Below are 23621 nucleotides of genomic sequence, written 5' to 3'. Positions count from 1 at the left end.
ATCCACATGATATATTAATAAAATTTTTTCTGTTTTATCATTAACTTGAAAACTTAACAATAATTTATAAATAAATTATTATTATTAACGTCGACGTACCTATATGGTTTATGCACTGTGTTCAGTTTATGTTATCTAAATGTCAGATAACGTACAAACATGCCGTGCGCCGTAAAATTATATCATTCTACAGCGTTTAAGAATAATGTGCGAACACCGCAAAATACACGTTTTGGTTGGCAGACGGCCTGACGGGCGCCGGCCGGCGCGCCGCGCCGAAATAATAAAACAGAAACTGCTTACTACTTGAACACTTGAACCAGAAAATAATAAGGCGTAGGTCGGTAGAGTTGATTAGTAAAATTTGTTCTATCCTATTAATACAGACCAGGCAGTTGTATAAATACGAGTAGAAAGAGAAATACCTACAAACGTACAACTAAACTAAGGTAAGATGTTTGACTTACATTTGAAACTGTATAGGTAATTATAATTTGTAAATTAAACATTAATATAATCAATATTCAATAGAAAAATATGGAAGGGCGGAAACAACCTGGATCTTTCTGGCGTAAAAGGAAACAAGAAAAGCAAGAAAGACAAAATAAAATTTTGAAGGTATACCCAAAATGATAGATAGCATTTTTTACACCTGATGGAAATCAAGAAGACGACACTACAAATATTTCCCAACCCGGTAGTAGCTCTAGTGCTACTAGTGATAAATATATTCATATTCAACCACATGAACTTATTTTGGAGACTTCAGAATTAGTGCCAGAGCCAGAGCACTTAGTATCACCTGTTTCAAAAGTATTAGAATATGAAGAAGCAACCACCAGTAACTCGGGCCTTTACAAATGGTAAATAAAACAGGACAATGACAAATTTTTTTTTAATTTTTTTTTCAGATCCAAAACAGGATTTACTTAATTTTAAAGATCCGGCACTTTGGCAAGATTCCCATAATTAAGCAGAAATGATTCTAGAAAAATAGGTCGAACAGAATCTTACAGATATGGACTTTTCAATGTCAAAAAGAAATTTCGGGGAACAACACAGGTATGCCGGTAAGCAAATATTTTATAAAAGACTTGTTAATGGAGAAGTGGTTCGCCGCGATTGGGCAATTTACTCGGAGAGCACTGGCAATATATTTTGTCTTTATTGTGTATTATTTGGAAATAAAAAGAACCAATTTAAAACAGGATTTTCATTATGGAATACAAGTAAGGAAAGATTAGACGAACATGAAAGATCCAATGATCATATAGATAATCTGATGACTCGCTTATTAAAGCAAGGAAGAGTTGATGTAGAACTCGAAAAGGAAATTAGCACTGCGAAAGAATATTGGGTGAAAGTACTAGAAAGAATCATAAGTGTAATAAAGTTTCTGGCTACCAGGGAATTGGCATTTAGAGGTACTCATGAAAGAATTGGCGAAAAACGGAATGGAAACTACTTAGGTTTACTGGAACTATTGTCAGAATATGATCCATTTTTGAAAGATCATATTAATACATGAGCAAATTTAGGTAAGGGCAAAACGTCATATCTATCAAAAGATATATGTAACGAATTACTGAATATTTTATCCAATCGAGTCATTGATGAAATTGTTAGACAAATTAAGGCAAACAAATACTATTCTATAAGTGTAGATTCAACACCTGACATAACACACCATGACCAACTTACAGTGATTTTGAGATATTGTGACAATAAAGGGAATCCCGTGGAAAGATTCGTGGGATTTTATAAAAACACTGGGCATAGCTCACAACAACTTGAGGAAACAGTTATTGGGATGTTAGAGTCTTTGAAATTAGATATTAAGAACTGTAGAGGCCAGTCTTACGACAATGCCAGTAATATGAGTGGAAAGTATTCTGGTTTGCAAGCACGTATTAAATACAATGATTTTGCTCTCTTTGTGCCGTGTGCTGCTCACTCTTTAAATTTGGTTGTCCAAAATGCAGCAGATTGTTGTTTGGAAGCAACATCTTTTTCTATGTTGGTACAAGCTATCTACAATTTTTTCTCCGTGTCTACACATAGGTGGGAGTTATTGTCTCGTGCAATAAAGGATTCGGCTGAGTCGGGGCAGACACTGTTACCTAAGAGAGTGAATACAACCCGTTGGTCTTCTCGTTTTGATGCCGTAAAAGCGTTAAAAAGCAATTACGGTTTGATTAAAACATGTTTGATTGGAATATCAACGGATATAAATGAGAAAAACATAGTAAGAGTTGAAGCAGCTTCTCTATCGGAAAAACTTGATTTGTTGGAATACGGAATAATTTTATCATTTTGGCTTGACGTTTTACAAAGGGTTAATGAAGTGAATAAATCAGTACAAAAGGAAAATATGGATTTAAGCACAACCGCTCATCTGTTATCATCTTTAGCAGATTACTTTGATTTCTTACGTGATCGTTTTGATCACTACGAGCCCTTAGGAATGTTGTTAACAGGGAACGAAAATTATGCTGAGAAGAGGATTATCAAAAAAAATTGCAATTAGGAGAAATGAATTCGGAGGTAAGCTTAAGCCAAAAAGAAAAAATTCGAACACAATGTTATGTTTGTATAATAGACAATCTTAAGTCGGAGATTATTCGCCGATCTGATAGTTATAAATCTTGTTCAAGAGCATTTGAATTTTTGTTTAAACTAAAAGCTACGGAAGATGAAGATATTTTCAGATCGGCAACCGAATAACAACAAAACTACAAGGAGGATTTAATATTTGCCTGCGTATTTTTTTCTCCATAATGGTCGCAAATGCAAGTGGCGAACGCTCTCTTTCGACACTAAAAAGGGTAAAGACCTACTTAAGAAATGCAATTTCCCAAGAAAATTTGAAGTCCTTAGCAGTTTTATCCATTAACGAGGACCTGCTAAATGAATTAAATATAACTGATATCATCGAAAACTTCGCTTCAGTAAAATCAAGAAAACAAGCTTTTCAATAGTAAAGGTATTTGCTTACCTACCTGATGTTACCTGTTTGAATGTTATTAAGTAAATTTTTATTTTACTTTGTGAAGTTCGCTCTTAATTTTTTCCTTGTATATTGTTAGTTTTCATTTAAGTTGGAAACCAAAAAAAGTTGTAATTGTTTTTTTATTTTAATAAACTTATATTCAAAATATGTTTTGTTGAATTGAAATAAAGTTGAGAAATATTTTTGAGCCTGGGCGCGGCATCCGTATCAGCACCGGGCGGCAGACTGTGTTAAACCGGCACTGGTCTTTACTATGTATTTTTCGGCCATACAAAACATCTTTTCTCTCCCAATTTTCGGAGATTATTCATGCTCACTGCCAGATCTAGCTGCATTTTAAAAAACATATCCATTTCGTCTTTAAGACCTGTGGAGTCTTTACTATGTATTTTTCGGCCATAAACAACAACTTTATTAATTTTCTTTTTTTTTCCAATTTTCCAATGATATTTTTGACATCTTTGAATTCTGGTTTAATTTCTTTATTCTCATTCTTAAGTTGTTCTGTCTCTTGTTTTAATTTATTATTTTAAACTTGTAGATATTTTATTTTTTCGTTAAATATTTGTTGTTGACCTCTTAGTCCATGTGGTGAGACCGCTCCCGTCTGGAAAAAATTCTGATTCGGTTTCTTTGTGGATTCCTATTTAAAAATGTCCCCTTTAAACAAATCTGAAGGGTGCCGGGCGGAATTTTTGGGCAGAAATTGTTTAAACAATTTTTTTAAACAAATACAGAAGATCACGATTTTTTGCTCTGAAATATATATTTTTAGGTTTTTTGGGTCATTCTTAACAAGAAACGTATCTTGTAAATTTTCTCAAAAAGTGATAGTTTTCGAGTTATAAGCGATTTAAAATCTGAAAAATGCGAAAATACGCATTTTCGAGGCTTAAAAACTCATATTTAAATTAGTATTTTTGAGGTTACCATATACTTAAATTGAAGTTTAAACATTCAGCTTCAAAATTCTGAAGAGTGATCGCGTCTAACCTTAATTTAAATCGTTGTTTTTTAATTGTTAAATATGCATGTCCATCCGATTTTTTTGCCGGTGCGGCGCGCTCTATTACAAAAATCTCCTATTTTCCTCCAAAAAATATTTTTTTTAGATTCTTTGGGACATTCTAAGTAAAAAAAGTTTTTTGACATTTTTCTGAAAAGTTAATAGTTTTAAAGTTATAAGCGATTTAAAAACCGAAAATACGTTTTTTGTCATTTTTCCGATTTTAAATCGCTTATAACTTTAAAACTATTAACTTTTGAGAAAAATGTCAAAAAACTTATTTTATTTAGAATATCCCAAAGAATCTAGAAAAAATATTTTTCGGAGGATAATAGGAGATTTTTGAAATAGAGCGCGCCGCACCGGCAAAAAAATCGGATAAACGTGCATATTTAACAATTAAAATACAACGGTATAATTTAAAGTTAGACGCGATCACTGTTCAGAATCTTGAAGATGAATATTTAACCTTCAAATTAAGTATCTGGCAACCTCAAAAATACTAATGTAAATATGAGTTTTTAAGCCTCGAAAATGCGTATTTTCGCATTTTTCCGATTTTAAATCGCTTATCACTTGAAAACTATCAATTTTTGAGAAAAATTACAAGATACCTTTCTTGTTTAGAATGACCCAAAAAACCTAAAAATACATATGTCAGAGCAAAAACACGTGAGCTTTTGTATTTGTTTCAAAAAATTGTTTAAACAATTTCTGCCCAAAAATTCCGCCCGGCACCCTTTAGATTTGTTTAAAGGGGACATTTTTGAATAGGAATCCACAAAGAAACCGAATCAGAAATTTTTTTCAGAAGGGAGTGGTCTCACCACATGGACTATCTCATTTCCTTTACTTATCCATTTGTTTCCTTCACATTTCCTTCACTACCGTTATGTATCCTCGTACTGTTATTTATTATTATTATTATTATTGCAGTAGTGGCTTGTATGTAATTTCAATACAAATGCCTACTCACTTCTTTTTGTTTTTCCAGATTCTCGCGAAATGCAGAACTTGGTTGATGGATGGGACATTCAAGTCCTGTCCAGAAATTTTCACCCAGATCTACACCATACACGGAGTCGTCATGGACAGGAAGTCGCTGCCGTTGATTTTTGCATACCTACCAGCAAAGAATCAACTAACCTACAAGACGCTGCTACAGACAGTCAAAGAAAATCTGCCATTACCACAACCAAATGCGCCAGAAGAAGTATTTCCTCAATATATTATCACCGATTTTGAGAAGGCCGCCATTAATGCTATCAGAGACGTTTTCTCCGGAGCCGAAGCTAGCGGCTGTTTGTTTCACTTGAAACAGTCGATCTTTCGCCGAGTCCAGTCCATGCCACAAGTATTAACGCTGTGAGTTACATACATACATTATATTATCGAAAACCTTTTATACCCGAAGGTGTCGAGGTGTACAAGCTGTCTTAAAAATTTTCTACAAGTTTACGCCACTCTTTTCTGTCTCTAGCTAATTCCTTCGCCTCATTATATGTCTTCCCTCTTTCTTCGAGGACCTCGCTTATGCTATTGTTTCATGTTTTTCTTGGTCGTCTTCTGCAGTTTTCCCTATTTTTCTCCCTTCACATATCCTTTTCACCTATGTATTTAGTTTCGTTCATTCTGCTGATCATATGTCCCCACGATTTCAGTTTCTTTTCTTCTGCTTTAGCCTTTAGTGATTTCGTTCTTAGTTCTTGTCTAATGTCTCCATTTCTTCTTCTATTTGTTATTCTAACACACAGCACTTTCCTCAAGCATTTCATTTCACTTTCTTGCTGTCGCTTCGTTTGTTTTTCGTCGAATACCCAGTTTTCTGCCCCGTAGGTTCAGGGCCGCGTTTAGGTCAATTGACGCCCTAGGCAATTCTCTAGTAGCCGCCCTTCAAACATGTACCATTTTTGCTAAAAAATTGCAGAAATTTTTATTTAAATAAGAATACATTATAAATGGATTTAAATTACGATGTTTATATATCTATAACAGAAAAAGTTGTCATTGCAGTTCGATCACATCAGCGACTTCTTTTCAAAAAAAGACTTTTCAAAAAAAAATTGTTTTCTTGACAAAATCTACAAATTGTTAACATGTTCTTGCGTCATACTTGATGGGAAATTATTTTTCTTCACATTTTCGAAAATGACCTTTCAGCGGACACGTTGGCAACTGGGATGCACAAATAAATGTGCAAAGCAATGTCAAAATTAGGGAAAATATCTTTCAATCCACTTAGTGCAGTCACTGAAGGTTTTCACGTCGATTCCGTTGAACCTCCATCGATTTTGATGAAAATTGGTGAGTAGTTACAGGATACCCCAAGGAATAAAGGTGACATGATGCCAACTTGCGATTTTACCGTGGTGGTTGGTGGTGGATGCCATCCCTTCTCGGGGGTGAAAATTATTTTTTTAAATAATACCATAAATCTATAGAGACAAATTCTAAGCAAAATTTGTTATATGTATAAAGTTATTAATATTAATCAATACTTTTTGAGTTATTTAAGATCAAAGATTTTATTTTTTCGTAAAAAAATGCATGTTTTAAAGCTGTTTTCCACGTATAACTCAAAAACTAGCTTTTACAAAAAAGTTATTATTACCAAAATTGAAGATAATAAAAAGCTGAATACACTCATCACTTAAAGAACTAAACTTATGTTAATTAAAAGTGAGTTATGGGTAATTGAATGTATATTTTTTTTGACGAGTACTCAAATCTAAGTATTCAAGCTTAAAGAACGGGAAAACGATGCATTTTATAAAATATACCTGTTAAGTACTTGTCAAAGTACTTCGAAGTACCTATCAAATGCGGTCCAGTAGAAGTTAATAGCATCACAATTAAGCAAGTTATGATGAAAATAAGAGAACCCTTTAGAACTTTTTAGGAGAAAGTGAAAAATAAAACATACGCCATTTCCACAAAAATTAAAATTTATTTCTTATATCCTTAGAAGAATTTCTTTATATTAGCATAAGTAATGACTTCAACAATTTTGACCTGTTTAGAATGCATATTTTTGAAAAGAAGATATGTATAATTTAAAAAATCAGAATTTTTAAAATGATCGTAATTTTCATTTTCATTTGATAATAACTCAATACCCAATATACGTAAAAAGTGATGTATATGTATAACCAAATTTTAGTTTTTTCTGTATCAAATATTTTACCTTTTTAAAAGATTTTAAAGTTTAAAAGATTAAATTCAACGTGGTTTAATAGCCATTAAAATTAATTTTCAAATAGTTTTTAGACAAACCTGATATCGTAAACAATAATTTTTTTGGAAAAATATTTGGTGCATAAATTTTAATGCTATCAACTTGTTCGGGGGCTCATTCGATATATATTTTTAAGTACTTTGACAAATGTTTAATAAGGTTATGTTATAAAATGCATAATTTTTCCGTTATTTAAGCTTGAATACTTAGATTTGGGTACTCGTCGAAAAAAATATAGGTACATTCAATTACCTATAACTCACTTTTAGTTAACATTAAAAGATTTTTCCAGTAAGTAGTTTATTTCATTTTTTATTAGCTTTAATTTTGGTAATATTAATTTTTTTGTAAAATCTTATAGTTTTTGAGTTATTTATGAAAAAGCGGTTAAAGACATGCATTTTTCTCACGAAAAATTAAAATCTTTGATCTTTAACAACTCTAAAATTCGATTTATTTTAATAACTTTATGTAAAAAATTTTGCTTAGAATTTGTCCCTCTATCGATTTCTGGGGATATTTTTAATAAAATAATTTTCACCCCTGAAGAGGGGTGGCATCCACCCCCGCGCAAGTTGACACCATATCACCTTTGTTCCTTGAGATATTTTCTAAACACTCACCAATTTTCATGCAAATCGATGGAGGTTCAACGAAATCGGAGGTAATAGCTCATATCCACCTTCAGTGACTGCACTAACTCTTCTTTAAATATTAAGATATTATGTCAATTGGTGATTTTATTGTGCCATCCAAATGACCCTTTACGTGAATGCATTCATTTATGAAGGATGTATCTTGGTCGTCTTTATTTTGTATCAGATTTTCAGCTTCTTCAATAATTTCTTCATTGCTTAATTTTGGCAAATCTGTTAATAACACGAAAACGTTGATAAATAAGACAATAAGATTCCTAACGTCTATTCAGGTCTCTTATCAGAGTGTCGATTATAATATGTGTGTGGATCTTCATCTCATCACTAGTTGAAAAGTTTAGTTCATCATCGTCAAATTGAATTTTTCTTTTTCTCTTTTTTATTTTTTATATGTTTTATTAGGGCACAATTTTTTGGCTTCCTTGCATTAAAGTAACTTGAAAGAGCTTCATACTCTTTAATGACAGAAGCCAGATCCATAATTTTTATATGCAAATATTTTTTGTACAGTATTTTTGCCGCCCTCAAATAATGTGCCTCCCTAGGCAACTGCCTATAATGCCTAATGGATAAAGCAGCCCTGCGTAGGTTAATACAGGTTGGTACACTGTTTGGTATACGATCAATTTTGTTTTTGTTGTTAGTTCTTTTCTGTTCAAGAAGTTTTTGTATAGTGCTTGATATATCCTAGTTGCTGAATTTATTCTGGCACCAATCTCGATTTCTTGTGTCCCTTTATTATTCAAACTTATCCCTAGATACTTGTGTACTTCTATCTGTTATCGATTATATTTACTTCAATGGTAATGTTTATTTTTGTTTTTTGTTACTACCATCACTTTAGTTTTCTCGCAGTGAGTTACTGTAATTTATTATTGATTTATGAAAATAATTTATGAGCATATACAGGGTGATTCATTAAGAATGTCCAATTTCTGAGTTGTAGATTCTAGGACTCAAAATATTAAGATTTAACTTAAATCACTTATTAAGTAAAATGTGGCTCGTTGATGAGTTACAGGGTGTTTTATTTAAAAATTAATAAATATTTTTACCCAGTACTTTAATAATATTTGATATATCCTTGTCATACTTGGCAGAAAGTGTAGGTACTATACACTATACTAAATTATGATAAATAAACGTTTCTGGCTACTACCAGAGACGTACGACAGGGGAAAGTGAATAGTTGACCCTTTCCAAATTCTACGTCACTGATGGAATTGCTATTTTAGCATAATTTTTAGATTCTAAAATACTTTCCATGTAAATAATATTCTTTTTATAACCATAAAATCATTAGATTTTCGAGATATTTAAAGTTAAAAATGCAGGGCCACAATACATTAATCAAAATAGCTGTGGGATTTCATTTTTCATTTCAAATATCTCGAAAACTAATGCCTTTATCGTTACGAATGAAGGGTATATTTACATCGAAACTATTGGAGAATCAAATGTTGTGCTAAAATATCAATTCCGCCATTAGCGTAGAAGTTGGGAAGGGTTAACCATTTACTGTCGCCTGCCGTACGCCTTTGGTAGTAGTCAGAAACGTTTGCTTATTATAATTTGGTAAAGTGCATACATATAGTACCTACACTCTCTGCCAAATATGACAGGGATACATCAAATGGTTTTAAAGTGCTGGATAAAAATAGTTATTAAATTTTTAAATAGAATACCATGTAACTCAGTAACGAACCACATTTTATTTAACAGATTTAAGTTAAATCTTGATTCCTCGACTCTACAACTCAGAGATTGGACATTTTTAACCCGGGTGCAGTCGCGCTCACTTCTGTAACGTGAACAGTCGCGTGTTAGATTTTATCTCACAATACGAATTGAAATACGAATTTACAACAAATTTTTATTTTATAGTATTTTTATTTACTTGCTATGTTAGAAATATTATTGCTAACAATTATTAAAGCAAATTGGCTCTCCCCAAAGCCATAAATTCCACAAAAAGAAGAAGAAAAAAAACCTACGCATTACTACACCCTTCCTCGAGGCACTTACGAAATTTTTTCAAAATTGCAAAATTTTTCGTCAAGTTATCGCGAAAAAGGAGAAAATGTTAGATTTTATCTAACGGCGCGACTGCTCGCCGGTTAATTAATCACCTTGTATATTTATACGAATTTTTCTCTATTTTACAGTTACAATCTGCAGACAGATAATGGAAAAAGGTCCACAAAGCCGTTAATGCGCTCGGGTCATTAGCGTTTCTACCAGTCGCTGATGTTGCCGCTGTTTTCGACGAAATAAGAGCAACATTCGAAGATACTCATTGCATTCAGCCTTTGTTTGAATACTTCCGGACATACTACATCCAAACGGATGGACTTGGAATGGGATTTCCGACAGCCTTTTGGAATGTCCGCAACCGGTTTGATAATGGTATACCGCGCACACATAACAGTAGTGAAGGTTGGCACTTTAGGTTTAACTCTCTACCTTCCAATGTGCATCCAACAATAAGAAAAAGTATCCAAAATTTGCAATGTGAAGAAAATCACATGTTTATAGAATACGAAAAGTTGCTAAAAGGAATAAGAGATAATGGTAAAGCTAGCAGACGGAGAATCGAGAGTCAGCTGAGGGTAATTATTGCAAATCAGGCAGCTGGAATTTATGAAACCAACATGGATTTTTTGGATAATGTTTCGCAGTGTTTGAAGGGATATTTACCTAAAAGACTAAGTTTTTCAACCTAATAAAAATATTTGTAAATTAAATATTTTTAAAAGATTTTTAATTGAAAAACTTTATTGGCCCATTTCCTGGTGACAACTTCCAAGGCTTCTACAATATGCAAGCACATGGATGCTGCAGTGAAGACTAAGGGGAAGGAATTCTACACTATGCAATTCACAACCCCCGTCTGCAGCGTGGTAAAGTTCCAGCGGAAAATGGACCTAGTTACTCTATAGGAGTAATACTAATAAAAATAAAAATGTATACCATTTTTATTCATTCAGTTGCGGTGCGAAACCAAAACTGTCTTAATTTTTACTCAGATCAGAGAGTGCAGCCAGCACTCTTATCGACGATTTCACCCCTTTTTAGAGGTTCATCAGAGACTGCATAGGCTGCTTTTCTCTGGCCCAGGTAAAAATCTTCGACATATCCATCTCCCACCGCAACTGACGAGATGGTAGTAGGTGCCTAGCGGCATCTGCTAAATAAAAGACTAAGTTTTTCAACCTAATAAAAATATTTGTAAATGAAATATTTTTAAAAGATTTTTAATTGAAAAACTTTATTGGCCCATTTCCTGGTGACAACCTCCAAGGCTTCTACAATATGCAAGCACATGGATGCTGCAGTGAAGACTAAGGGGAAGGAATTCTACACTATGCAATTCACAACCCCCGTCTGCAGCGTGGTAAAGTTCCAGCGGAAAATGGACCTAGTTACTCTATAGGAGTAATACTAATAAAAATAAAAATGTATACCATTTTTATTCATTCAGTTGCGGTGCGAGACCAAAACTGTCTTAATTTTTACTCAGATCAGAGAGTGCAGCCAGCACTCTTATCGACGATTTCACCTCTTTTTAGAGGTTCATCAGAGACTGCATAGGCTGCTTTTCTCTGGCCCAGGTAAAAATCTTCGACATATCCATCTCCCACCGCAACTGACGAGATGGTAGTAGGTGCCTAGCGGCATCTGCTAAATAAAAGACTAAGTTTTTCAACCCAATAAAAATATTTGTAAATTAAATATTTTTAAAAGATTTTTAATTGAAAAACTTTATTGGCCCATTTCCTGGTGACAACCTCCAAGGCTTCTACAATATGCAAGCACATGGAACTGCTCTCGTCAGTTGCGGTGGGAGATGAATATGTCGAAGATACTAGGTCCATTTTCCGCTGGAACTTTACCACGCTGCAGACGGGGGTTGTGAATTGCATAGTGTAGAATTCCTTCCCCTTAGTCTTCACTGCAGCATCCATGTGCTTGCATATTGTAGAAGCCTTGGAGGTTGTCACCAGGAAATGGGCCAATAAAGTTTTTCAATTAAAAATCTTTTAAAAATATTTCATTTACAAATATTTTTATTAGGTTGAAAAACTTAGTCTTTTATTTAGCAGATGCCGCTAGGCACCTACTACCATCTCGTCAGTTGCGGTGGGAGATGGATATGTCGAAGATTTTTACCTGGGCCAGAGAAAAGCAGCCTATGCAGTCTCTGATGAACCTCTAAAAAGGGGTGAAATCGTCGATAAGAGTGCTGGCTGCACTCTCTGATCTGAGTAAAAATTAAGACAGTTTTGGTTTCGCACCGCAACTGAATGAATAAAAATGGTATACATTTTTATTTTTATTAGTATTACTCCTATAGAGTAACTAGGTCCATTTTCCGCTGGAACTTTACCACGCTGCAGACGGGGGTTGTGAATTGCATAGTGTAGAATTCCTTCCCCTTAGTCTTCACTGCAGCATCCATGTGCTTGCATATTGTAGAAGCCTTGGAGGTTGTCACCAGGAAATGGGTCAATAAAGTTTTTCAATTAAAAATCTTTTAAAAATATTTAATTTACAAATATTTTTATTAGGTTGAAAAACTTAGTCTTTTATTTAGCAGATGCCGCTAGGCACCTACTACCATCTCGTCAGTTGCGGTGGGAGATGGATATCTCGAAGATTTTTACCTGGGCCAGAGAAAAGCAGCCTATGCAGTCTCTGATGAACCTCTAAAAAGAGGTGAAATCGTCGATAAGAGTGCTGGCTGCACTCTCTGATCTGAGTAAAAATTAAGACAGTTTTGGTTTCGCACCGCAACTGAATGAATAAAAATGGTATACATTTTTATTTTTATTAGTATTACTCCTATAGAGTAACTAGGTCCATTTTCCGCTGGAACTTTACCACGCTGCAGACGGGGGTTGTGAATTGCATAGTGTAGAATCCCTTCCCCTTAGTCTTCACTGCAGCATCCATGTGCTTGCATATTGTAGAAGCCTTGGAGGTTGTCACCAGGAAATGGGCCAATAAAGTTTTTCAAAAAAAAAATCTTTTAAAAATATTTAATTTACAAATATTTTTATTAGGTTGAAAAATTTAGGCTTTTATTTAGCAGATACCGCTAGGCACCTACTACCATCTCGTCAGTTGTGGTGGGAGATGGATATGTCGAAGATTTTTACCTGGGCCAGAGAAAAGCAGCCTATGCAGTCTCTGATGAACCTCTAAAAAGAGGTGAAATCGTCGATAAGAGTGCTGGCTGCACTCTCTGATCTGAGTAAAAATTAAGACAGTTTTGGTTTCGCACCGCAACTGAATGAATAAAAATGGTATACATTTTTATTTTTATTAGTATTACTCCTATAGAGTAACTAGGTCCATTTTCCGCTGGAACTTTACCACGCTGCAGACGGGGGTTGTGAATTGCATAGTGTAGAATTCCTTCCCCTTAGTCTTCACTGCAGCATCCATGTGCTTGCATATTGTAGAAGCCTTGGAGGTTGTCACCAGGAAATGGGCCAATAAAGTTTTTCAATTAAAAATCTTTTAAAAATATTTAATTTACAAATATTTTTATTAGGTTGAAAAACTTAGTCTTTTATTTAGCAGATGCCGCTAGGCACCTACTACCATCTCGTCAGTTGCGGTGGGAGATGGATATGTCGAAGATTTTTACCTGGGCCAGAGAAAAGCAGCCTATGCAGTCTCTGATGAACCTCTAAAAAGAGGTGAAATCGTCGATAGAAGTGCTGGCTGCACTCTCTGATCTGAGTAAAAATTAAGACAGTTTTGGTTTCGCACCGCAACTGAATGAATAAAAATGGTATACATTTTTATTTTTATTAGTATTACTCCTATAGAGTAACTAGGTCCATTTTCCGCTGGAACTTTACCACGCTGCAGACGGGGGTTGAGAATTGCATAGTGTAGAATTCCTTCCCCTTAGTCTTCACTGCAGCATCCATGTGCTTGCATATTGTAGAAGCCTTGGAGGTTGTCACCAGGAAATGGGCCAATAAAGTTTTTCAATTAAAAATCTTTTAAAAATATTTAATTTACAAATATTTTTATTAGGTTGAAAAACTTAGTCTTTTATTTAGCAGATGCCGCTAGGCACCTACTACCATCTCGTCAGTTGCGGTGGGAGATGGATATGTCGAAGATTTTTACCTGGGCCAGAGAAAAGCAGCCTATGCAGTCTCTGATGAACCTCTAAAAAGAGGTGAAATCGTCGATAAGAGTGCTGGCTGCACTCTCTGATCTGAGTAAAAATTAAGACAGTTTTGGTTTCGCACCGCAACTGAATGAATAAAAATGGTATACATTTTTATGGATATTTAACTGTTAACGTTTAATTTTCTTTGATTCGCTTTTAAAGATAATTTTAACTAATATGATTTTTGTATATGATTTGTGTTAACTGACTATTTAATTTAATTATTTAGATTTTTATTATATATTTTGTATTTTAGTTATATAAGTGTACTTCTATTAGATGCATTAATAAAAATATTATAACACATTTTATTTTGTTTTGTTTTTAATCCAGTTTGACACACGTAATATCATACCTTTTAATATTTCATATAATCGTACGTTTTGACAGATGAATGAACGGCCGTGATAAATCTGGTTTTCCATCACGCATGAAGGAGCATATTGTTTTTTCCTTGCTGTATGTTGGAAACAACACTAGATACAGTTGTTGAGTCCCTGAATCTTTATCCGTGCGTCATCATTTAAAGCATACGACATAAGTCGACAATAAGTCGGAAATTGAAATTTACTAAACGCAACAGCAAGTGACAGTTGTTGTGTATAACGGAACCCACCTTGCGAGTCGTGACAGATGACAGATGTCGAGGATGAAAGGCAGAAAAGCGCGCTTACTTCTTAGTTTTTAGGTTAAGAACCATGTATCTCTTGTGATCTAAAATAAAGTCAATTTCATCATAGTACGCTATTAATTCAATACATATCATATTGGCGACGATTCGGAAAGAACGCCACGTTGATATAAGCAGGTATAAGTCATTGCAAATTTTGTGTTCAGGGCAGTAGTCAATATGCCAAAGTTCGACGAGTTTAATGCTGCGAAGGAATCGTTTGAAGCCTGGGAAGAGCGCTTGCAGCAGTATTTCATAGTGAACGACACTGAAAATGAAAAAAAGGTAGCAAATTTAATAACATTTATGGGTGCGAAAACGTATGATACGTTGAAAACATATTTATTCCCAGATACCCCTGCAATGAAAACATACGATCAGTTAGTAACGATACTTAAAGCCAGATATGCACCAGCTACAAGTGTAATCTATGAAAGATACAGATTTCATAGTAGAAACCAACAAGCAGAAGAATCGCTAGAGCAGTATGTAAAAGAAGTAAAAGCACTGTCAAAGTCTTGTAAATTTGAGAAATTCCTCGATCAAGCCCTACGAGACAGGTTAGTTTGCGGTATTAGTAATAGTAATATTCGGACTAAGTTACTTAGCGAAGCTGAGACCCTAACGTTTGAAGATGCTTGTAAGAAAGCCTTAAGTCAAGAAGCAGCTGAATGTCAAAGCAAGCTTGTTCAAGGGGTGGCAGCAGTATCAGTAGGCAAACTACAAATGTCTAGTAAGCAATATCGTAGTCAGTCAAAAAGTTAGTCAGAGTCCAGGAACCAGTCAGTGTTGAAACCATGCTTTCGATGTGGAAGACGACATCAACCAGAAACATGCCCAGCAGTTAATTGGGAATGTTTTTTCTGTCAAAAAGTGGGACACACCAGTAGAGTCTGTAAAAGAAAAAAAGTTAATCAGGTAGAAGTGACCGAAGAGGAAGAGAGCAGTGAATTGTTGCAATTAGGCCATATTGCAGCCCTCACAACGGGTATGGAAAAGCCCTGGAAAGTGAATGTGCAAGTTGAAGGTGTGCCCTTAGTTATGGAAATCGATAGTGGTGCATGTAAGTCAGTCATCCACGTAAGTGATTTTTCAAAATATTTTAGTAAATGCAAGATGAACAGTACTAATGTTAAGTTAAGAGCAGTTACTGGCAATAACATTTCAGTTGTAGGTCAAATTTATGTAAATGTCTTGTATAAAAGCCAGTTAACTTTGTTGCCATTATTAGTTATTGAAAGCTCAAATAGGTTTTTGCCTTTGATAGGAAGGAATTGGCTAAATGTTTTCAATCCTTCTTGGAAGATAGCCTTGTTTAATCAGTTAACACTTGATTATAGTGTATCAAGCAGTGAAAATAATGGAAGTAAGAATAATTTAAGTTTAATGGGTATAGATCAGAATTTGTTAAAGTCAGACATGCAATCAAAACTAAATTATGTTGTAAATGATTGTAGTTATAATCAGCATAAAAGTCACCTTATATCAGAGTTGAAGTCACAGTATTCCAATGTATTTAAAGATGACCCCAACTCCCATATAAGAAATATTAAAGTTGAATTTAAACTAAAAGATAATGTACGTCCTATTTTTCATAGAGCATATGATATGCCATATGCCCTTAAGTCTAAGGTAGAGGAGGAGTTGAATCGGATGGTAGAGTCAGGAATTTTAACTAAAACTAAAATTAGTTCGTGGGCCAGTCCTATAGTGGTTGTTCCAAAGAGAGAGAAAACATCTTTTAGAATATGTGTAGATTTCAAGAAAACAGTAAATCAGGTTATTGAGTCAGATCACTGTGTATTACCTCTACCAGAGGACATATTTTCAGAATTGTCGGGAAATAAATTTTTTACAGTCTTAGACTTAAAGGGAGCTTATCAGCAACTAGAAGTTAGTGAAAAATCAAGAGAATTACTTACCATCAACACACATTTAGGGTTGTTTACTTTTAATCGATTAACATATGGCATTAGTTCAGCACCTTGAATTTTCCAGACAGTAATGGAAAATATTCTTGCAGGTATACCAAACACCAAATGCTATATCGATGACATATTAATTTATGGTAAATCTCTTGAAAATTGTCATAATAATGTAATTAATGTTCTTTCACGTCTAGAAGAATTTAATGTAAAAATTAATGAAGGAAAATGTAAATTTTTTGAAACAAGTGTTGAATTTTTGGGTCATAGAATTGATGAGTCAGGGGTACACCCTACGGAAGAAAAAGTAGAGTGTATTAAGAAAGCTAAACCCCCACATAACTTAACGGAACTTAAATCATATTTAGGTCTTCTTAACTATTATTCTAAATTTGTGCCTATGCTGTCCTGTGAACCAGGTCCGTTGTACAAGTTATGTAGGTCGAATGTTTCTTTTGTATGGTCAACAGATTGTCAGAAGGTTTTTGACAGCAGTAAGGTACTGCTTTTGTCAAACCAAGTACTCACCTTATATAACCCTTTACTTCCAATATATGTCACTTGTGACAGTAGTGGTTTTGGAGTAGGAGCTGTACTGAGTCACAGAGTAGATGGGGAGGATAGGCCTGTTTGTTTTGCCTCGGGAACCTTATCATCAACAGAACAAAAGTATTCAAATATAGAGAGGGAAGCATTAGCTATAATGTTTGCTCTTCGTAAGTTTCATAAATATTTATATGGTCGGAAGTTCACTCTTGTCAGTGATCATCAGCCTTTGCAGTACATTTTTGGAGCTAACAGAGGCATTCCAGTAACAGTCGCGTCAAGAATAACTAGATGGGCCCTTACATTGTCAGCATATGATTATACCATAGAATATAAGAAGGGAAGTTCAATTTCCAATGCAGATTCCCTTTCCCGTTTACCTTGTAAGGATAGTACTAAGGTGTCTGGTGAAATATTTTCATTTAACATGTTAAGTGAAGTCCCTTTGGACTTTGAAGATGTAGCCAAAGCAACCAAGCAGGATAATTTATTGTCCAAAGTAGTTGAGTTAACCCTATCTGGTTGGCCAAACTATGTACAGGGAGATGATTTAAAACCATATTTTAAACTTAGAAATAACTTTTCGGTTGAACGAGATTGTTTGGTTTTAGGTACTAAAGTAGTAATTCCATTCTCACTCAGGGTTAGAGTACTTAATTTGTTCCATGAACAACATACAGGCATAGTAAGACTAAAAATGTTAATGCGATCCTATTGCTGGTGGCCTGGAATGAATGAAAGTATTGAGAAGTTTGTTCAATCGTGTAATGTTTGTCAATCTACTCAGAATTTTCCTAATAGGTCAAATGGCATACCATGGGCATTAGCACCCCATAATTTTTATAGGGTAAATGTTGATTTTTTCCAGAAGCAAAATTTTACCTTCCTTATTTTAGTGGACAATAAGTCTAAATGGATAGAAGTCAGGTTAATGGAAAATGGTACAGTAGCTAGGGAGGTCATAATGGTACTAAGGGATGTTTTCGCCATTTTTGGATTACCAGTAGAGCTAGTTTCTGATAATGGGCCTCCATTCAATTCAGCAGAGTTTGTTTCCTTCTGTCAGAGTAATGGAATAAAACCAATTAAATCCCCACCATATCATCCACAATCAAATGGACTAACAGAGAGAGGGGTCCAAACAGTAAAGAAAGCATTAGAGCGCAATTTATTTTCATGTTCAGAAAATATAACATTAACTGTTGTGAAAATTAAGTTAACTAATTTCCTCTTCACCTACCGCAATACTCCTTCTACTACAACAGGCATTTCTCCAGCTCAGTGTATGTTTAAAATCAGACCTCGAACCAGATATGATTTATTAAGACCATCTGAAAATGGTAATTTTGTAAACTCTGATCAACCAGTTCGAAATATTAAATTGTATAATACAAATGACCAAGTATATGTCAAAAATACTCGTACACATGTATGGGACTTGGGAAATGTAGTTAAAGTTTTAAGTTATTGTACTTACCTTGTGAATGTTAATAATGTTATAAAATTTGTGCATGCTGACAGCATACGTCTAGCTAAGGAAAAACCTAGAAGTGAAGTGAGTGAGAGTGCAGTGATTCAAAAAGCGCCTTTAAATGTTGATGAGAGCACATCTGCACCCACCCGCCTGCCTAATATTGATGTAAGTGATGACATGGACCTTCAGGTGGAGGAAAACAATACTGCAATTCCACATTCTAGTAATAATGACACTGTTACTAGTAGTTCACCTAGGCATAGTCAAACTGATGCGACATCTAGAAGCCCTGTTTCCCCTCTTCTAGAATCTGAGCAGACACCTTTGCCAGTGGTTACCAGATATGGGAGAGCTGTGAAACCACCCAACAAGCTTTCTTTATAGAAGGGGAGAAATGTTGTGTATAACGGAACCCACCTTGCGAGTCGTGACAGATGACAGATGTCGAGGATGAAAGGCAGAAAAGCGCGCTTACTTCTTAGTTTTTAGGTTAAGAACCATGTATCTCTTGTGATCTAAAATAAAGTCAATTTCATCATAGTACGCTATTTTAATTCAATACATATCAACAGTAAGTGACTTGCTGTTGCGTTTAGTAAATTTAAATTTCCGACTTATCATCGACTTATTTCGTATGCTTTAAATGATGACGCATGGGTAAAGATTCAGGGACTCAACTGTATCAGGTATATCATTATAAGATTTGGTATGTTTTCCACCAATTTTCCACCAATTTCAATTCCAATGCCAGAACCACAACCACGCATCTCGAGGAAAGCTACACAAAGCTTTTCGATTAATTCGACTTTTTTAGTTTAGTGTTTTTGGGGACAAATTTATGGGCACTACTATTCGATATAAGGTTTTTAAAAACGTAATTTATTGAGGATTTGTGTGCATCCATAAAAAAACTTTTAAATTTAGCCAAAAATTAAACCAGATACAGCTGCTCAGAGAGAGGCCAGATGGGAGAAGGTCTATAGTCTATAGGATGGTCTAGAAAGAAGTGGAAAGATGCAGTCAAAGAAGATTTGGAGAGAATGGGAGTAAAAAAATGGAAAATAGTGGCACAGGACCGACAAACATGGAAGGTAATAGTAAACGTGGCAAAGATTCTCGAAGAGTTATAACGCTATTGATAATGATGATGACTAAATACTTTTGACGTTAAATTTACAAAAATGAACAGGTCTTTTTGCATTAAAATCAAGATTATCGTTTTCAGGACCAGCAATTATTATCACAAATAGTAAATGTTTTAACAGGGTTATTCAAAGCAGAGCGAGCAAAAGATTTACCTAAGCGAATTATTACAACATGATTCCCAGCGCCTTAGCTCATTCCCCATATGTTGCACGATTATTGAAAGAACTCACAATTGGAATTCGATATATGGTAATCGAAATTACAATTCATGCTTAATTTTATTTGCTAATCATTATTTTCGTACCGAAAAGCGGTTTAATGGCGATTGCTATAATAGCCCTATGCCTATAGCCGTTGATTGAAATATTGATATGGGAAGATCTCTCATGCTTCACTAAAAATTGAGGCATTATATCACCGACATTCACCGAGTATCTCTATCCTTCTTTCCAAAACGCGAATACGATCTTCTGTCTCTTACAAACTGGAAAATTATTGAAAAATAGATTCTTCGATAGCTACTGCCCCAGTGAATTCATCGCAAACTATACTGTTAGCCTGTAGTTTCCTGTTTTATTTCGTTTACCGTTACACTCTAGACAAGGAAAGAGACTCAGCCAGCCTTTTTACACACCAGCTCTGTTGCCACATCTAAGAAATTTCTTGTTAGTCATAAAATTTAAATGATTCTTTCTTTGTAAATATATTATAGATCTGAAATATAATATTTCAATGGACGGTGGTATTTACATTGTTTGAAACAACTTTTTTGTAGTTTGATATAATGTAACTGACACCCTTAAGCTATTAACAAATTTTCAGCTTGCTATTAATCAACTTTTTTTTCATACGCGGGATCCAGACCTAAGTGATATTATTGTAAAGCTTTTAGAAGAATATATTAAACTTTATTGCCATTAAACTTTAGTCCAATTGTGTATTTTAAATAAAATGTTTTTAGGTGCCATCCTTGATTGAAATATAATATTATACAAAGGAGTTTAAAAGGAGTAAAAAATAAAAGTACTGTACGTGGTTTACATGTAATAAATTTATACCTACGTATTGGATATTGACGTTGATTGAAATAACAACGGCATTTAGTCTAGTCGCAACATAGGGGGTTCCGTGGCACTTTTAGTTCGCCGAGATTTGATGGTGGTATTATAGTTTTTTTGGGTCGCTGAATCCAGTAGTCTGGAAGCCCAAATGTAGTGCGTTTAATTGTTATTAACAAATTATGGTAAAATTAGGTGTTTTTCAGGAATTATTAGAAGCCCTGTAAATAAATTGATAGTGTTAAGGTCTTTTCCGGTGTATTTTTGGTCGCTGAATCGAATGTGACTAGTCGCGATTACTCAAAATGTGTTCTTATTTTGTTAATAACAAAATAATTGTTTATTCGCCTAAAAACTCGACGTGCGTTATCTACAGCAAGTTTGTAGTCTTCTTCATAGTATTTTTATTGATTCAGTGAATTTGTACTCTACGAGCCCTCTAGTGGGAAAGTTTTGGGGTAGTTCTGATTTCTTTCATTATATATGGATTTTGGGCTGCTGAATCCGAATATGAGGTTTGCGGACAAAATTTTTTGCCGGAACATTGAAAAAATAGCGAAAAATTTCAGCTTGTTTCCGCTTTTTTGCTCAAATCTCGAAAACTATTAACTTTTAGTAAATGGTCTGTTAACAGAAATTAAAGTACTTAAAATTATCTACAAATATCACTAATTACTTTTTTCTTCAGACGAACCGTTCGGTCTAAAGTGCAAGTTGAAAGTTGCCAATTTTTAACGGTCTCGGCAAAACCCACTTTTACTTTAGTTTTTATTAGAATATTGTCATTAGATAAATTTCTCCTAGTTTTCTGTACAAATAATAAATGTTAGTTCATAATATGAATATGGTATATCTCTTCTCATAGCTTCCATGAATCCATTCCATCCTAAAATACCGAGAATATCTCTGCTTTTCCCTTACCTTAGAGCCCAGAAGATCAGGCACATATGGAGGCACAGATGGAGTCACAGTTTTAGTTGGTGTGGAAATTCACTTCGGATCTTGATTTCTGATAAAGCTTGAGGTTTTGTCCTTTCAAAATTTATTAGTTGAACAGCTCTCTGACTTCCATAAATCTCAGGTGCGGGTTTAGTTTTTAGCCGAGGAATGGATTGGTTAGGAGCTATTGCATGTTTTGATGCAATACAAAATACAAGAAATGCCACCCATGACGTAAAAAGTGTGGTATCCGTCGATTGTATATACGTTAACCCTTTCTGTCCCAACGCTGCATATATATGTTTTTGAAAAAGTGGGTCTGTATTCCCAGCAGCCCTATATATACGTTCAAGGTGTTATGGTCTCAATTTACCAAAGCCGTTATATTATTGTTCCCAAAGCCTCAAAATGTTGGCACCTAAGACAGGTCATGCGGACCCATTGCCGCTGGTATTTGTTCACATATTTTAGATATATACTTTATACAACGGTTGCAACGCTTACAGGTAGCTGCTAGAAGGTGAAGCGTTTGTAGCCACAGAAAAGACAAAAAAAAAGAAGTGAATCGAGATACATGTGTGCAAGATGCGGAGTCGGTCTTTGCGTAGTGTCATGTTTTGAGGAGTACCACACAAAAGAAAACTTTTAATGTTAATTTACATTACATTATTTTTTTTAAGTTAGTTACATTTTTCAAGTTGGTTTTGCTCTCTGATGAGTACTTTTGAAAAGAAAACGTTTAAGTTGGTTAAAAAAACTCATTAAAAAACATGTTTTGGTCATTTATTTGTTTATTTATATGCGACGTTCATATAAGGCAATGGGACTCTAAGCATGAAAAAACCTTTGGGATTAAGGGACCAATTTGCAAGTTAAGGCGTGGCATAGAATGGGTTAAAATCAGCGTTTTCGTACACCTGCTGTGTAAAGCACGGCTGGTCAATTTTCTGCGGATCGCCTGCGATTGCTGACACTTCCATATAAGCAACGCGATTGCTCAAAGTCTTGGAGCGGCAATAAGGCCCAGATAGTTGCTCTCACCATTCCTTGCAGGGTTGACCGTTTTCTCTACAAAAAGTACGGCTCAAGAAAATAGGTTGATGTAGTTTCCTCTTTGGAGTTTGGTTCATCCTATACAGAAGCTGTTCGCCTGGAAGTGTCAGTATTCGCAGGCGATCCGCAGAAAATTGACCTGCCGTGCTTTACACAGCAGGTGTACGATAACACTGATTTTAACGTACATACAATTGACGAATACCACACTGTTCACGTCATATGTGGCATTTCTTGTATTGCACCAAAACATGCAGTAGCTCCTAAGCAATCCATTCCTCGGATAAAAAAGAAACCCGCGCCTGGGGTTTATGGAAGTCAGGGTGCTGTTCAACTAATTCATTTTAAAAGGACAAAAGATAACAGATCCGAAGGAAATGTTCACACCAACTGAAACTGACTCCATCTGTGCCTGATCTTCTGCGGCTCTAAGGGAAAAGCAGAGACATTCGCGGCCTCTTAGGACGGAAGGACTCATGGAAGCTGTCACAAGAGACATACCATACCTATGAACCAACATTTATTATTTGTACAGAAAACTAGGAGAAATTTATCAAATGACAGCATTCTAATAAAAAAAAGTTTTGGAATATAAAAAGTGGGTTTTGCCGAGACCGTTAAAAATTGGCAAGTTTCAACTTATACTTTAGACCGAACAGTTCGTCTGAAAAAAAGTAATTAGTGATGTTTGTAGATAATTTTAAGTACTT

General features: G+C 34.8%; 1 protein-coding gene across 1 annotated transcript; it reads left to right on the top strand.

The window, feature by feature from the left end:
- Positions 1-270: 270 nt before the first annotated feature.
- On the top strand, positions 271-1902 carry LOC126889888 (zinc finger MYM-type protein 5-like). Its single transcript, XM_050658596.1, has 2 exons — positions 271-449; positions 532-1902. Exon 2 carries the CDS (start codon positions 1019-1021, stop codon positions 1526-1528), a length of 510 nt encoding a protein of 169 aa, XP_050514553.1. The 5' UTR covers positions 271-449; positions 532-1018; the 3' UTR covers positions 1529-1902.
- Positions 1903-23621: the final 21719 nt, after the last annotated feature.

Source organism: Diabrotica virgifera, chromosome 8 (assembly GCF_917563875.1).
Source record: "Diabrotica virgifera virgifera chromosome 8, PGI_DIABVI_V3a".
NCBI lineage: Eukaryota > Metazoa > Arthropoda > Insecta > Coleoptera > Chrysomelidae > Diabrotica > Diabrotica virgifera.
Note: the sequence above shows the minus strand (reverse complement) of the source record. Positions and strands in the feature narration are given on the sequence as shown.

Bases quoted from the DNA above. Each gene is read 5' to 3' on its own strand.
- LOC126889888 (XM_050658596.1), top strand. From the start codon at position 1,019: ATGGACTTTTCAATGTCAAAAAGAAATTTCGGGGAACAACACAGGTAT.